This window comes from Salvelinus alpinus, chromosome 10, assembly GCF_045679555.1.
Source record: "Salvelinus alpinus chromosome 10, SLU_Salpinus.1, whole genome shotgun sequence".
Taxonomy (NCBI): Eukaryota; Metazoa; Chordata; class Actinopteri; order Salmoniformes; family Salmonidae; genus Salvelinus; species Salvelinus alpinus.
Window position 1 is genome coordinate 85,321,883 of NC_092095.1, and position 18,043 is coordinate 85,339,925.

The 18,043-nt window shown below is 39.8% G+C and overlaps 1 protein-coding gene across 1 annotated transcript in view; it reads left to right on the forward strand.

Moving 5' to 3' along the window:
- The window catches only part of LOC139532889 (solute carrier family 15 member 1-like), a gene marked incomplete at its 3' end in the record, with an annotated part of 63,061 nt that overhangs the window by 29,396 nt on the left and 15,622 nt on the right, over positions 1 to 18,043 (forward strand). Inside the window, 1 exon segment of the mRNA XM_071331042.1 lies at positions 5,645 to 5,735. Coding sequence (XP_071187143.1) covers positions 5,645 to 5,735 — 91 coding nt within the window.

The window sequence follows — 18,043 nt, forward strand, 5'->3', positions numbered from 1 at the left end:
CTGGAAGGGGCATTTAGGGCACTGTCCAGATGGTTGTTAATTAACCATGAACCCTGGTTACCTGCTGGAAGGGGCATTTAGGGCACTGTCCAGATGGTTGTTAATTAACCATGAACCCTGGTTACCTGCTGGAAGGGGCATTTAGGGCACTGTCCAGATGGTTGTTAATTAACCATGAACCCTGGTTACCTGCTGGAAGGGGCATTTAGGGCACTGTCCAGATGGTTGTTAATTAACCATGAACCCTGGTTACCTGCTGGAAGGGCATTTAGGGCACTGTCCATATGGTTGTTAATTAACCATGAACCCTGGTTACCTGCTGGAAGGGGCATTTAGGGCACTGTCCAGATGGTTGTTAATTAACCATGAACCCTGGTTACCTGCTGGAAGGGGCATTTAGGGCACTGTCCAGATGGTTGTTAATTAACCATGAACCCTGGTTACCTGCTGGAAGGGGCATTTAGGGCACTGTCCAGATGGTTGTTAATTAACCATGAACCCTGGTTACCTGCTGGAAGGGGCATTTAGGGCACTGTCCAGATGGTTGTTAATTAACCATGAACCCTGGTTACCTGCTGGAAGGGCATTTAGGGCACTGTCCAGATGGTTGTTAATTAACCATGAACCCTGGTTACCTGCTGGAAGGGGCATTTAGGGCACTGTCCAGATGGTTGTTAATTAACCATTAACCCTGGTTACCTGCTGGAAGGGGCATTTAGGGCACTGTCCAGATGGTTGTTAATTAACCATGAACCCTGGTTACCTGCTGGAAGGGGCATTTAGGGCACTGTCCAGATGGTTGTTAATTAACCATGAACCCTGGTTACCTGCTGGAAGGGGCATTTAGGGCACTGTCCAGATGGTTGTTAATTAACCATGAACCCTGGTTACCTGCTGGAAGGGGCATTTAGGGCACTGTCCAGATGGTTGTTAATTAACCATTAACCCTGGTTACCTGCTGGAAGGGGCAGAGGGAGAGGGGGAGAGGGGGAGAGAGGCAGATGGTTGTTAATTAACCATGAACCCTGGTTACCTGCTGGAAGGGGCATTTAGGGCACTGTCCAGATGGTTGTTAATTAACCATGAACCGTGGTTACCTGCTGGAAGGGGCATTTAGGGCACTGTCCAGATGGTTGTTAATTAACCATGAACCCTGGTTACCTGCTGGAAGGGGCATTTAGGGCACTGTCCAGATGGTTGTTAATTAACCATGAACCCTGGTTACCTGCTGGAAGGGGCATTTAGGGCACTGTCCAGATGGTTGTTAATTAACCATGAACCCTGGTTACCTGCTGGAAGGGGCATTTAGGGCACTGTCCAGATGGTTGTTAATTAACCATGAACCCTGGTTACCTGCTGGAAGGGCATTTAGGGCACTGTCCAGATGGTTGTTAATTAACCATGAACCCTGGTTACCTGCTGGAAGGGGCATTTAGGGCACTGTCCAGATGGTTGTTAATTAACCATGAACCCTGGTTACCTGCTGGAAGGGGCATTTAGGGCACTGTCCAGATGGTTGTTAATTAACCATGAACCCTGGTTACCTGCTGGAAGGGGCATTTAGGGCACTGTCCAGATGGTTGTTAATTAACCATGAACCCTGGTTACCTGCTGGAAGGGGCATTTAGTGCACTGTCCAGATGGTTGTTAATTAACCATGAACCCTGGTTACCTGCTGGAAGGGGCATTTAGGGCACTGTCCAGATGGTTGTTAATTAACCATTAACCCTGGTTACCTGCTGGAAGGGGCATTTAGGGCACTGTCCAGATGGTTGTTAATTAACCATGAACCCTGGTTACCTGCTGGAAGGGGCATTTAGGGCACTGTCCAGATGGTTGTTAATTAACCATTAACCCTGGTTAACTGCTGGAAGGGGCATTTAGGGCACTGTCCAGATGGTTGTTAATTAACCATGAACCCTGGTTACCTGCTGGAAGGGGCATTTAGGGCACTGTCCAGATGGTTGTTAATTAACCATGAACCCTGGTTACCTGCTGGAAGGGCATTTAGGGCACTGTCCAGATGGTTGTTAATTAACCATGAACCCTGGTTACCTGCTGGAAGGGGCATTTAGGGCACTGTCCAGATGGTTGTTAATTAACCATGAACCCTGGTTACCTGCTGGAAGGGCATTTAGGGCACTGTCCAGATGGTTGTTAATTAACCATGAACCCTGGTTACCTGCTGGAAGGGGCATTTAGGGCACTGTCCAGATGGTTGTTAATTAACCATGAACCCTGGTTACCTGCTGGAAGGGGCATTTAGGGCACTGTCCAGATGGTTGTTAATTAACCATGAACCCTGGTTACCTGCTGGAAGGGGCATTTAGGGCACTGTCCAGATGGTTGTTAATTAACCATGAACCCTGGTTACCTGCTGGAAGGGGCATTTAGGGCACTGTCCAGATGGTTGTTAATTAACCATGAACCCTGGTTACCTGCTGGAAGGGGCATTTAGGGCACTGTCCAGATGGTTGTTAATTAACCATGAACCCTGGTTACCTGCTGGAAGGGCATTTAGGGCACTGTCCAGATGGTTGTTAATTAACCATGAACCCTGGTTACCTGCTGGAAGGGGCATTTAGGGCACTGTCCAGATGGTTGTTAATTAACCATGAACCCTGGTTACCTGCTGGAAGGGGCATTTAGGGCACTGTCCAGATGGTTGTTAATTAACCATGAACCCTGGTTACCTGCTGGAAGGGGCATTTAGGGCACTGTCCAGATGGTTGTTAATTAACCATGAACCCTGGTTACCTTCTGGAAGGGGCATTTAGGGCACTGTCCAGATGGTTGTTAATTAACCATGAACCCTGGTTACCTGCTGGAAGGGGCATTTAGGGCACTGTCCAGATGGTTGTTAATTAACCATTAACCCTGGTTACCTGCTGGAAGGGGCAGAGGGAGAGGGGGAGAGGGGGAGAGAGGCAGATGGTTGTTAATTAACCATGAACCCTGGTTACCTGCTGGAAGGGGCATTTAGGGCACTGTCCAGATGGTTGTTAATTAACCATGAACCCTGGTTACCTGCTGGAAGGGGCATTTAGGGCACTGTCCAGATGGTTGTTAATTAACCATGAACCCTGGTTACCTGCTGGAAGGGGCATTTAGGGCACTGTCCAGATGGTTGTTAATTAACCATGAACCCTGGTTACCTGCTGGAAGGGGCATTTAGGGCACTGTCCAGATGGTTGTTAATTAACCATGAACCCTGGTTACCTGCTGGAAGGGGCATTTAGGGCACTGTCCAGATGGTTGTTAATTAACCATGAACCCTGGTTACCTGCTGGAAGGGGCATTTAGGGCACTGTCCAGATGGTTGTTAATTAACCATGAACCCTGGTTACCTGCTGGAAGGGGCATTTAGGGCACTGTCCAGATGGTTGTTAATTAACCATGAACCCTGGTTACCTGCTGGAAGGGGCATTTAGGGCACTGTCCAGATGGTTGTTAATTAACCATGAACCCTGGTTACCTGCTGGAAGGGGCATTTAGGGCACTGTCCAGATGGTTGTTAATTAACCATGAACCCTGGTTACCTGCTGGAAGGGGCATTTAGGGCACTGTCCAGATGGTTGTTAATTAACCATGAACCCTGGTTACCTGCTGGAAGGGGCATTTAGGGCACTGTCCAGATGGTTGTTAATTAACCATTAACCCTGGTTACCTGCTGGAAGGGGCATTTAGGGCACTGTCCAGATGGTTGTTAATTAACCATGAACCCTGGTTACCTGCTGGAAGGGGCATTTAGGGCACTGTCCAGATGGTTGTTAATTAACCATTAACCCTGGTTAACTGCTGGAAGGGGCATTTAGGGCACTGTCCAGATGGTTGTTAATTAACCATGAACCCTGGTTACCTGCTGGAAGGGGCATTTAGGGCACTGTCCAGATGGTTGTTAATTAACCATGAACCCTGGTTACCTGCTGGAAGGGGCATTTAGGGCACTGTCCAGATGGTTGTTAATTAACCATGAACCCTGGTTACCTGCTGGAAGGGGCAGAGGGAGAGGGGGAGAGGGGGAGAGAGGGAGAGAGGGAGAGAGGGAGAGAGGCAGATGGTTGTTAATTAACCATGAACCCTGGTTACCTGCTGGAAGGGGCATTTAGGGCACTGTCCAGATGGTTGTTAATTAACCATTAACCCTGGTTACCTGCTGGAAGGGGCAGAGGGAGAGGGGGAGAGGGGGAGAGAGGGAGAGAGGGAGAGAGGCAGATGGTTGTTAATTAACCATGAACCCTGGTTACCTGCTGGAAGGGGCATTTATGGCACTGTCCAGATGGTTGTTAATTAACCATTAACCCTGGTTACCTGCTGGAAGGGGCATTTAGGGCACTGTCCAGATGGTTGTTAATTAACCATTAACCCTGGTTACCTGCTGGAAGGGGCATTTAGGGCACTGTCCAGATGGTTGTTAATTAACCATGAACCCTGGTTACCTGCTGGAAGGGGCATTTAGGGCACTGTCCAGATGGTTGTTAATTAACCATGAACCCTGGTTACCTGCTGGAAGGGGCATTTAGGGCACTGTCCAGATGGTTGTTAATTAACCATGAACCCTGGTTACCTGCTGGAAGGGGCATTTAGGGCACTGTCCAGACCTGTTCTCCTGTCAATGTCTCCTGTCCATGTCTCCTGTTATAAACCTGTTCTCCTGTCCATGTCTCCTGTCCATGTCTCCTTTTATAAACCTGTTCTCCTGTCCATGTCTCCTGTTATAAACCTGTTCTCCTGTCCATGTCTCCTGTTATAAACCTGTTCTCCTGTCCATGTCTCCTGTTATAAACCTGTTCTCCTGTCCATGTCTCCTGTCCACGTCTCCTGTTATAAACCTGTTCTCCTGTCCATGTCTCCTGTCCATGTCTCCTGTTATAAACCTGTTCTCCTGTCCATGTCTCCTGTCCATGTCTCCTGTTATAAACCTGTTCTCCTGTCCATGTCTCCTGTCCATGTCTCCTGTTATAAACCTGTTCTCCTGTCCATGTCTCCTGTTATAAACCTGTCTCCTGTCCATGTCTCCTGTCCATGTCTCCTGTTATAAACCTGTTCTCCTGTCCATGTCTCCTGTTATAAACCTGTTCTCCTGTCCATGTCTCCTGTCCATGTCTCCTGTTATAAACCTGTTCTCCTGTCCATGTCTCCTGTTATAAACCTGTTCTCCTGTCCATGTCTCCTGTCCATGTCTCCTGTTATAAACCTGTTCTCCTGTCCATGTCTCCTGTCCATGTCTCCTGTTATAAACCTGTTCTCCTGTCCATGTCTCCTGTCCATGTCTCCTGTTATAAACCTGTTCTCCTGTCCATGTCTCCTGTTATAAACCTGTCTCCTGTCCATGTCTCCTGTCCATGTCTCCTGTTATAAACCTGTTCTCCTGTCCATGTCTCCTGTTATAAACCTGTTCTCCTGTCCACTTCTCCTGTCCATGTCTCCTGTCCATGTCTCCTGTCCATGTCTCCTGTTATAAACCTGTTCTCCTGTCCATGTCTCCTGTCCATGTCTCCTGTTATAAACCTGTTCTCCTGTCCATGTCTCCTGTCCATGTCTTCAGAACCTGTTCTCCTGTTCATGTCTCCTGTCCATGTCTCCTGTCCATGTCTTCTAAACCTGTTCTCCTGTCCATGTCTCCTGTCCATGCGTTCTCCAGGAGAAACAGAGGAGCACGTTCTTCTCCATCTTCTACCTTTCAATCAATGCTGGTAGTCTCCTGTCCACCGTCATTACACCCATCCTCAGAGGTACGCCGATAATCTCTCCCTAAACTAACACAATACCTGTTCAGACTTTACATTACTAACACAATACCTGTTCAGACTTTACAGTACTAACCCTAAACTAACACAATACCTGGTCAGACTTTACATTACTACCACAACACCTGGTCAGACTTTACATTACTAACACAATACCTGGTCAGACTTTACATTACTACCACAATACCTGGTCAGACTTTACATTACTAACACAATACCTGGTCAGACTTTACATTACTACCACAACACCTGGTCAGACTTTACATTACTAACCCTAAACTAACACAATACCTGGTCAGACTTTACATTACTACCACAACACCTGGTCAGACTTTACATTACTAACCCTAAACTAACACAATACCTGGTCAGACTTTACATTACTAACACAATACCTGGTCAGACTTTACATTACTACCACAATACCTGGTCAGACTTTACATTACTAACACAATACCTGGTCAGACTTTACATTACTAACACAATACCTGGTCAGACTTTACATTACTACCACAATACCTGGTCAGACTTTACATTACTACCACAATACCTGGTCAGACTTTACATTACTACCACAATACCTGGTCAGACTTTACATTACTAACACAACACCTGGTCAGACTTTACATTACTAACACAATACCTGGTCAGACTTTACATTACTACCACAATACCTGGTCAGACTTTACATTACTAACACAATACCTGGTCAGACTTTACATTACTAACACAATACCTGGTCAGACTTTACATTACTACCACAATACCTGGTCAGACTTTACATTACTACCACAATACCTGGTCAGACTTTACATTACTACCACAATACCTGGTCAGACTTTACATTACTAACACAACACCTGGTCAGACTTTACATTACTAACACAATACCTGGTCAGACTTTACATTACTACCACAATACCTGGTCAGACTTTACATTACTAACCCTAAACTAACACAATACCTGGTCAGACTTTACATTACTACCACAATACCTGGTCAGACTTTACATTACTAACACAATACCTGGTCAGACTTTACATTACTAACACAATACCTGGTCAGACTTTACATTACTAACACAATACCTGGTCAGACTTTACATTACTAACACAATACCTGGTCAGACTTTACATTACTACCACAATACCTGTTCAGACTTTACATTACTACCACAATACCTGGTCAGACTTTACAATACTACCACAATACCTGGTCAGACTTTACATTACTAACACAATACCTGGTCAGACTTTACATTACTACCACAATACCTGTTCAGACTTTACATTACTAACACAATACCTGGTCAGGCTTTACATTACTACCACAATACCTGGTCAGACTTTACATTACTAACCCTAAACTAACACAATACCTGGTCAGACTTTACATTACTAACCCTAAACTAACACAATACCTGGTCAGACTTTACATTACTACCACAATACCTGTTCAGACTTTACATTACTAACACAATACCTGGTCAGACTTTACATTACTACCACAATACCTGTTCAGACTTTACATTACTAACACAATACCTGGTCAGACTTTACATTACTACCACAATACCTGTTCAGACTTTACATTACTAACACAATACCTGGTCAGACTTTACATTACTAACCCAATACCTGGTCAGACTTTACATTACTAACACAATACCTGGTCAGACTTTACATTACTACCACAATACCTGTTCAGACTTTACATTACATGTTCAGACTTTACATTACTAACACAATACCTGGTCAGACTTTACATTACTACCACAACACCTGGTCAGACTTTACATTACTAACACAATACCTGGTCAGACTTTACATTACTACCACAATACCTGTTCAGACTTTACATTACTAACACAATACCTGGTCAGACTTTACATTACTAACACAACACCTGTTCAGACTTTACATTACTAACACAATACCTGGTCAGACTTTACATTACTAACACAATACCTGGTCAGACTTTACATTACTACCACAATACCTGGTCAGACTTTACATTACTAACACAATACCTGGTCAGACTTTACATTACTACCACAATACCTGTTCAGACTTTACATTACTAACCCTAAACTAACACAATACCTGGTCAGACTTTACATTACTACCACAATACCTGTTCAGACTTTACATTACTAACACAATACCTGGTCAGACTTTACATTACTAACCCTAAACTAACACAATACCTGGTCAGACTTTACATTACTAACACAATACCTGGTCAGACTTTACATTACTAACACAATACCTGGTCAGACTTTACATTACTAACCCTAAACTAACACAACACCTGGTCAGACTTTACATTACTAACACAATACCTGGTCAGACTTTACATTACTACCACAATACCTGGTCAGACTTTACATTACTAACACAATACCTGTTCAGACTTTACATTACTACCACAATACCTGGTCAGACTTTACATTACTAACACAATACCTGGTCAGACTTTACATTACTAACACAATACCTGTTCAGACTTTACATTACTAACACAATACCTGGTCAGACTTTACATTACTAACACAATACCTGGTCAGACTTTACATTACTAACACAATACCTGGTCAGACTTTACATTACTAACACAATACCTGTTCAGACTTTACATTACTACCACAATACCTGGTCAGACTTTACATTACTAACCCTAAACTAACACAATACCTGGTCAGACTTTACAATACTACCACAATACCTGGTCAGACTTTACATTACTACCACAATACCTGGTCAGACTTTACATTACTACCACAATACCTGGTCAGACTTTACATTACTAACACAATACCTGGTCAGACTTTACATTACTACCACAATACCTGTTCAGACTTTACATTACTAACACAATACCTGTTCAGACTTTACATTACTAACACAATACCTGGTCAGACTTTACATTACTAACACAATACCTGGTCAGACTTTACATTACTAACCCTAAACTAACACAATACCTGGTCAGACTTTACATTACTAACACAATACCTGGTCAGACTTTACATTACTAACACAATACCTGGTCAGACTTTACATTACTAACACAATACCTGGTCAGACTTTACATTACTAACACAATACCTGTTCAGACTTTACATTACTACCACAACACCTGGTCAGACTTTACATTACTAACACAATACCTGTTCAGACTTTACATTACTAACACAATACCTGGTCAGACTTTACATTACTACCACAATACCTGGTCAGACTTTACATTACTAACCCTAAACTAACACAATACCTGGTCAGACTTTACATTACTACCACAATACCTGTTCAGACTTTACATTACTAACACAATACCTGGTCAGACTTTACATTACTAACACAATACCTGGTCAGACTTTACATTACTACCACAATACCTGTTCAGACTTTACATTACTAACACAATACATGTTCAGACTTTACATTACTAACACAATACCTGGTCAGACTTTACATTACTAACACAATACCTGGTCAGACTTTACATTACTACCACAACACCTGTTCAGACTTTACATTACTAACACAATACCTGGTCAGACTTTACATTACTAACACAACACCTGGTCAGACTTTACATTACTAACACAATACATGTTCAGACTTTACATTACTAACACAATACCTGGTCAGACTTTACATTACTAACACAATACCTGTTCAGACTTTACATTACTAACACAATACATGTTCAGACTTTACATTACTAACACAATACATGTTCAGACTTTACATTACTAACACAATACCTGGTCAGACTTTACATTACTACCACAATACCTGGTCAGACTTTACATTACTACCACAATACCTGGTCAGACTTTACATTACTAACACAATACCTGTTCAGACTTTACATTACTACCACAATACCTGGTCAGACTTTACATTACTAACACAATACCTGGTCAGACTTTACATTACTACCACAATACCTGGTCAGACTTTACATTACTAACCCTAAACTAACACAATACCTGGTCAGACTTTACATTACTACCACAATACCTGGTCAGACTTTACATTACTAACACAATACCTGGTCAGACTTTACATTACTAACACAATACCTGGTCAGACTTTACATTACTAACACAATACCTGGTCAGACTTTACATTACTAACACAATACCTGGTCAGACTTTACATTACTACCACAATACCTGGTCAGACTTTACATTACTACCACAATACCTGGTCAGACTTTACAATACTACCACAATACCTGGTCAGACTTTACATTACTAACACAATACCTGGTCAGACTTTACATTACTACCACAATACCTGTTCAGACTTTACATTACTAACACAATACCTGGTCAGGCTTTACATTACTACCACAATACCTGGTCAGACTTTACATTACTAACCCTAAACTAACACAATACCTGGTCAGACTTTACATTACTAACCCTAAACTAACACAATACCTGGTCAGACTTTACATTACTACCACAATACCTGTTCAGACTTTACATTACTAACACAATACCTGGTCAGACTTTACATTACTACCACAATACCTGTTCAGACTTTACATTACTAACACAATACCTGGTCAGACTTTACATTACTACCACAATACCTGTTCAGACTTTACATTACTAACACAATACCTGGTCAGACTTTACATTACTACCACAATATCTGTTCAGACTTTACATTACATGTTCAGACTTTACATTACTAACACAATACCTGGTCAGACTTTACATTACTACCACAACACCTGGTCAGACTTTACATTACTAACACAATACCTGGTCAGACTTTACATTACTACCACAATACCTGTTCAGACTTTACATTACTAACACAATACCTGGTCAGACTTTACATTACTAACACAACACCTGTTCAGACTTTACATTACTAACACAATACCTGGTCAGACTTTACATTACTAACACAATACCTGGTCAGACTTTACATTACTACCACAATACCTGGTCAGACTTTACATTACTAACACAATACCTGGTCAGACTTTACATTACTACCACAATACCTGTTCAGACTTTACATTACTAACCCTAAACTAACACAATACCTGGTCAGACTTTACATTACTAACACAATACCTGGTCAGACTTTACATTACTACCACAATACCTGTTCAGACTTTACATTACTAACACAATACCTGGTCAGACTTTACATTACTAACCCTAAACTAACACAATACCTGGTCAGACTTTACATTACTAACACAATACCTGGTCAGACTTTACATTACTAACACAATACCTGGTCAGACTTTACATTACTAACCCTAAACTAACACAACACCTGGTCAGACTTTACATTACTAACACAATACCTGGTCAGACTTTACATTACTACCACAATACCTGGTCAGACTTTACATTACTAACACAATACCTGTTCAGACTTTACATTACTACCACAATACCTGGTCAGACTTTACATTACTAACACAATACCTGGTCAGACTTTACATTACTAACACAATACCTGTTCAGACTTTACATTACTAACACAATACCTGGTCAGACTTTAAATTACTAACACAATACCTGGTCAGACTTTACATTACTAACACAATACCTGGTCAGACTTTACATTACTAACACAATACCTGTTCAGACTTTACATTACTACCACAATACCTGGTCAGACTTTACATTACTAACCCTAAACTAACACAATACCTGGTCAGACTTTACATTACTACCACAATACCTGGTCAGACTTTACATTACTACCACAATACCTGGTCAGACTTTACATTACTACCACAATACCTGGTCAGACTTTACATTACTAACACAATACCTGGTCAGACTTTACATTACTACCACAATACCTGTTCAGACTTTACATTACTAACACAATACCTGTTCAGACTTTACATTACTAACACAATACCTGGTCAGACTTTACATTACTAACACAATACCTGGTCAGACTTTACATTACTAACCCTAAACTAACACAATACCTGGTCAGACTTTACATTACTAACACAATACCTGGTCAGACTTTACATTACTAACACAATACCTGGTCAGACTTTACATTACTAACACAATACCTGGTCAGACTTTACATTACTAACACAATACCTGTTCAGACTTTACATTACTACCACAACACCTGGTCAGACTTTACATTACTAACACAATACCTGTTCAGACTTTACATTACTAACACAATACCTGGTCAGACTTTACATTACTACCACAATACCTGGTCAGACTTTACATTACTAACCCTAAACTAACACAATACCTGGTCAGACTTTACATTACTAACACAATACATGTTCAGACTTTACATTACTAACACAATACCTGGTCAGACTTTACATTACTAACACAATACCTGGTCAGACTTTACATTACTACCACAACACCTGTTCAGACTTTACATTACTAACACAATACCTGGTCAGACTTTACATTACTAACACAACACCTGGTCAGACTTTACATTACTAACACAATACATGTTCAGACTTTACATTACTAACACAATACCTGGTCAGACTTTACATTACTAACACAATACCTGTTCAGACTTTACATTACTAACACAATACATGTTCAGACTTTACATTACTAACACAATACATGTTCAGACTTTACATTACTAACACAATACCTGGTCAGACTTTACATTACTACCACAATACCTGGTCAGACTTTACATTACTACCACAATACCTGGTCAGACTTTACATTACTAACACAATACATGTTCAGACTTTACATTACTAACACAATACCTGTTCAGACTTTACATTACTAACCCTAAACTAACACAATACCTGGTCACACTTTACATTACTAACACAATACCTGGTCAGACTTTACATTACTACCACAATACCTGTTCAGACTTTACATTACTAACACAATACCTGGTCAGACTTTACATTACTAACCCTAAACTAACACAATACCTGGTCAGACTTTACATTACTAACACAATACCTGGTCAGACTTTACATTACTAACACAATACCTGGTCAGACTTTACATTACTAACCCTAAACTAACACAACACCTGGTCAGACTTTACATTACTAACACAATACCTGGTCAGACTTTACATTACTACCACAATACCTGGTCAGACTTTACATTACTAACACAATACCTGTTCAGACTTTACATTACTACCACAATACCTGGTCAGACTTTACATTACTAACACAATACCTGGTCAGACTTTACATTACTAACACAATACCTGTTCAGACTTTACATTACTAACACAATACCTGGTCAGACTTTACATTACTAACACAATACCTGGTCAGACTTTACATTACTAACACAATACCTGGTCAGACTTTACATTACTAACACAATACCTGTTCAGACTTTACATTACTACCACAATACCTGGTCAGACTTTACATTACTAACCCTAAACTAACACAATACCTGGTCAGACTTTACATTACTACCACAATACCTGGTCAGACTTTACATTACTACCACAATACCTGGTCAGACTTTACATTACTACCACAATACCTGGTCAGACTTTACATTACTAACACAATACCTGGTCAGACTTTACATTACTACCACAATACCTGTTCAGACTTTACATTACTAACACAATACCTGTTCAGACTTTACATTACTAACACAATACCTGGTCAGACTTTACATTACTAACACAATACCTGGTCAGACTTTACATTACTAACCCTAAACTAACACAATACCTGGTCAGACTTTACATTACTAACACAATACCTGGTCAGACTTTACATTACTAACACAATACCTGGTCAGACTTTACATTACTAACACAATACCTGGTCAGACTTTACATTACTAACACAATACCTTTTCAGACTTTACATTACTACCACAACACCTGGTCAGACTTTACATTACTAACACAATACCTGTTCAGACTTTACATTACTAACACAATACCTGGTCAGACTTTACATTACTACCACAATACCTGGTCAGACTTTACATTACTAACCCTAAACTAACACAATACCTGGTCAGACTTTACATTACTACCACAATACCTGTTCAGACTTTACATTACTAACACAATACCTGGTCAGACTTTACATTACTAACACAATACCTGGTCAGACTTTACATTACTACCACAATACCTGTTCAGACTTTACATTACTAACACAATACATGTTCAGACTTTACATTACTAACACAATACCTGGTCAGACTTTACATTACTAACACAATACCTGGTCAGACTTTACATTACTACCACAACACCTGTTCAGACTTTACATTACTAACACAATACCTGGTCAGACTTTACATTACTAACACAACACCTGGTCAGACTTTACATTACTAACACAATACATGTTCAGACTTTACATTACTAACACAATACCTGGTCAGACTTTACATTACTAACACAATACCTGTTCAGACTTTACATTACTAACACAATACATGTTCAGACTTTACATTACTAACACAATACATGTTCAGACTTTACATTACTAACACAATACCTGGTCAGACTTTACATTACTACCACAATACCTGGTCAGACTTTACATTACTACCACAATACCTGGTCAGACTTTACATTACTAACACAATACCTGTTCAGACTTTACATTACTACCACAATACCTGGTCAGACTTTACATTACTAACACAATACCTGGTCAGACTTTACATTACTACCACAATACCTGGTCAGACTTTACATTACTAACCCTAAACTAACACAATACCTGGTCAGACTTTACATTACTACCACAATACCTGGTCAGACTTTACATTACTAACACAATACCTGGTCAGACTTTACATTACTAACACAATACCTGGTCAGACTTTACATTACTAACACAATACCTGGTCAGACTTTACATTACTAACACAATACCTGGTCAGACTTTACATTACTACCACAATACCTGGTCAGACTTTACATTACTACCACAATACCTGGTCAGACTTTACAATACTACCACAATACCTGGTCAGACTTTACATTACTAACACAATACCTGGTCAGACTTTACATTACTACCACAATACCTGTTCAGACTTTACATTACTAACACAATACCTGGTCAGGCTTTACATTACTACCACAATACCTGGTCAGACTTTACATTACTAACCCTAAACTAACACAATACCTGGTCAGACTTTACATTACTAACCCTAAACTAACACAATACCTGGTCAGACTTTACATTACTACCACAATACCTGTTCAGACTTTACATTACTAACACAATACCTGGTCAGACTTTACATTACTACCACAATACCTGTTCAGACTTTACATTACTAACACAATACCTGGTCAGACTTTACATTACTACCACAATACCTGTTCAGACTTTACATTACTAACACAATACCTGGTCAGACTTTACATTACTACCACAATATCTGTTCAGACTTTACATTACATGTTCAGACTTTACATTACTAACACAATACCTGGTCAGACTTTACATTACTACCACAACACCTGGTCAGACTTTACATTACTAACACAATACCTGGTCAGACTTTACATTACTACCACAATACCTGTTCAGACTTTACATTACTAACACAATACCTGGTCAGACTTTACATTACTACCACAATACCTGGTCAGACTTTACATTACTAACACAATACCTGGTCAGACTTTACATTACTACCACAATACCTGTTCAGACTTTACATTACTAACACAATACCTGGTCAGACTTTACATTACTACCACAATACCTGTTCAGACTTTACATTACTAACACAATACCTGGTCAGACTTTACATTACTACCACAATACCTGTTCAGACTTTACATTACTAACACAATACCTGTTCAGACTTTACATTACTAACACAATACCTGGTCAGACTTTACATTACTAACACAATACCTGGTCAGACTTTACATTACTAACCCTAAACTAACACAATACCTGGTCAGACTTTACATTACTAACACAATACCTGGTCAGACTTTACATTACTAACACAATACCTGGTCAGACTTTACATTACTAACACAATACCTGGTCAGACTTTACATTACTAACACAATACCTTTTCAGACTTTACATTACTACCACAACACCTGGTCAGACTTTACATTACTAACACAATACCTGTTCAGACTTTACATTACTAACACAATACCTGGTCAGACTTTACATTACTACCACAATACCTGGTCAGACTTTACATTACTAACCCTAAACTAACACAATACCTGGTCAGACTTTACATTACTACCACAATACCTGTTCAGACTTTACATTACTAACACAATACCTGGTCAGACTTTACATTACTAACACAATACCTGGTCAGACTTTACATTACTACCACAATACCTGTTCAGACTTTACATTACTAACACAATACATGTTCAGACTTTACATTACTAACACAATACCTGGTCAGACTTTACATTACTAACACAATACCTGGTCAGACTTTACATTACTACCACAACACCTGTTCAGACTTTACATTACTAACACAATACCTGGTCAGACTTTACATTACTAACACAACACCTGGTCAGACTTTACATTACTAACACAATACATGTTCAGACTTTACATTACTAACACAATACCTGGTCAGACTTTACATTACTAACACAATACCTGTTCAGACTTTACATTACTAACACAATACATGTTCAGACTTTACATTACTAACACAATACATGTTCAGACTTTACATTACTAACACAATACCTGGTCAGACTTTACATTACTACCACAATACCTGGTCAGACTTTACATTACTACCACAATACCTGGTCAGACTTTACATTACTAACACAATACCTGTTCAGACTTTACATTACTACCACAATACCTGGTCAGACTTTACATTACTAACACAATACCTGGTCAGACTTTACATTACTACCACAATACCTGGTCAGACTTTACATTACTAACCCTAAACTAACACAATACCTGGTCAGACTTTACATTACTACCACAATACCTGGTCAGACTTTACATTACTAACACAATACCTGGTCAGACTTTACATTACTAACACAATACCTGGTCAGACTTTACATTACTAACACAATACCTGGTCAGACTTTACATTACTAACACAATACCTGGTCAGACTTTACATTACTACCACAATACCTGGTCAGACTTTACATTACTACCACAATACCTGGTCAGACTTTACAATACTACCACAATACCTGGTCAGACTTTACATTACTAACACAATACCTGGTCAGACTTTACATTACTACCACAATACCTGTTCAGACTTTACATTACTAACACAATACCTGGTCAGGCTTTACATTACTACCACAATACCTGGTCAGACTTTACATTACTAACCCTAAACTAACACAATACCTGGTCAGACTTTACATTACTAACCCTAAACTAACACAATACCTGGTCAGACTTTACATTACTACCACAATACCTGTTCAGACTTTACATTACTAACACAATACCTGGTCAGACTTTACATTACTACCACAATACCTGTTCAGACTTTACATTACTAACACAATACCTGGTCAGACTTTACATTACTACCACAATACCTGTTCAGACTTTACATTACTAACACAATACCTGGTCAGACTTTACATTACTACCACAATATCTGTTCAGACTTTACATTACATGTTCAGACTTTACATTACTAACACAATACCTGGTCAGACTTTACATTACTACCACAACACCTGGTCAGACTTTACATTACTAACACAATACCTGGTCAGACTTTACATTACTACCACAATACCTGTTCAGACTTTACATTACTAACACAATACCTGGTCAGACTTTACATTACTAACACAACACCTGTTCAGACTTTACATTACTAACACAATACCTGGTCAGACTTTACATTACTAACACAATACCTGGTCAGACTTTACATTACTACCACAATACCTGGTCAGACTTTACATTACTAACACAATACCTGGTCAGACTTTACATTACTACCACAATACCTGTTCAGACTTTACATTACTAACCCTAAACTAACACAATACCTGGTCAGACTTTACATTACTAACACAATACCTGGTCAGACTTTACATTACTACCACAATACCTGTTCAGACTTTACATTACTAACACAATACCTGGTCAGACTTTACATTACTAACCCTAAACTAACACAATACCTGGTCAGACTTTACATTACTAACACAATACCTGGTCAGACTTTACATTACTAACACAATACCTGGTCAGACTTTACATTACTAACCCTAAACTAACACAACACCTGGTCAGACTTTACATTACTAACA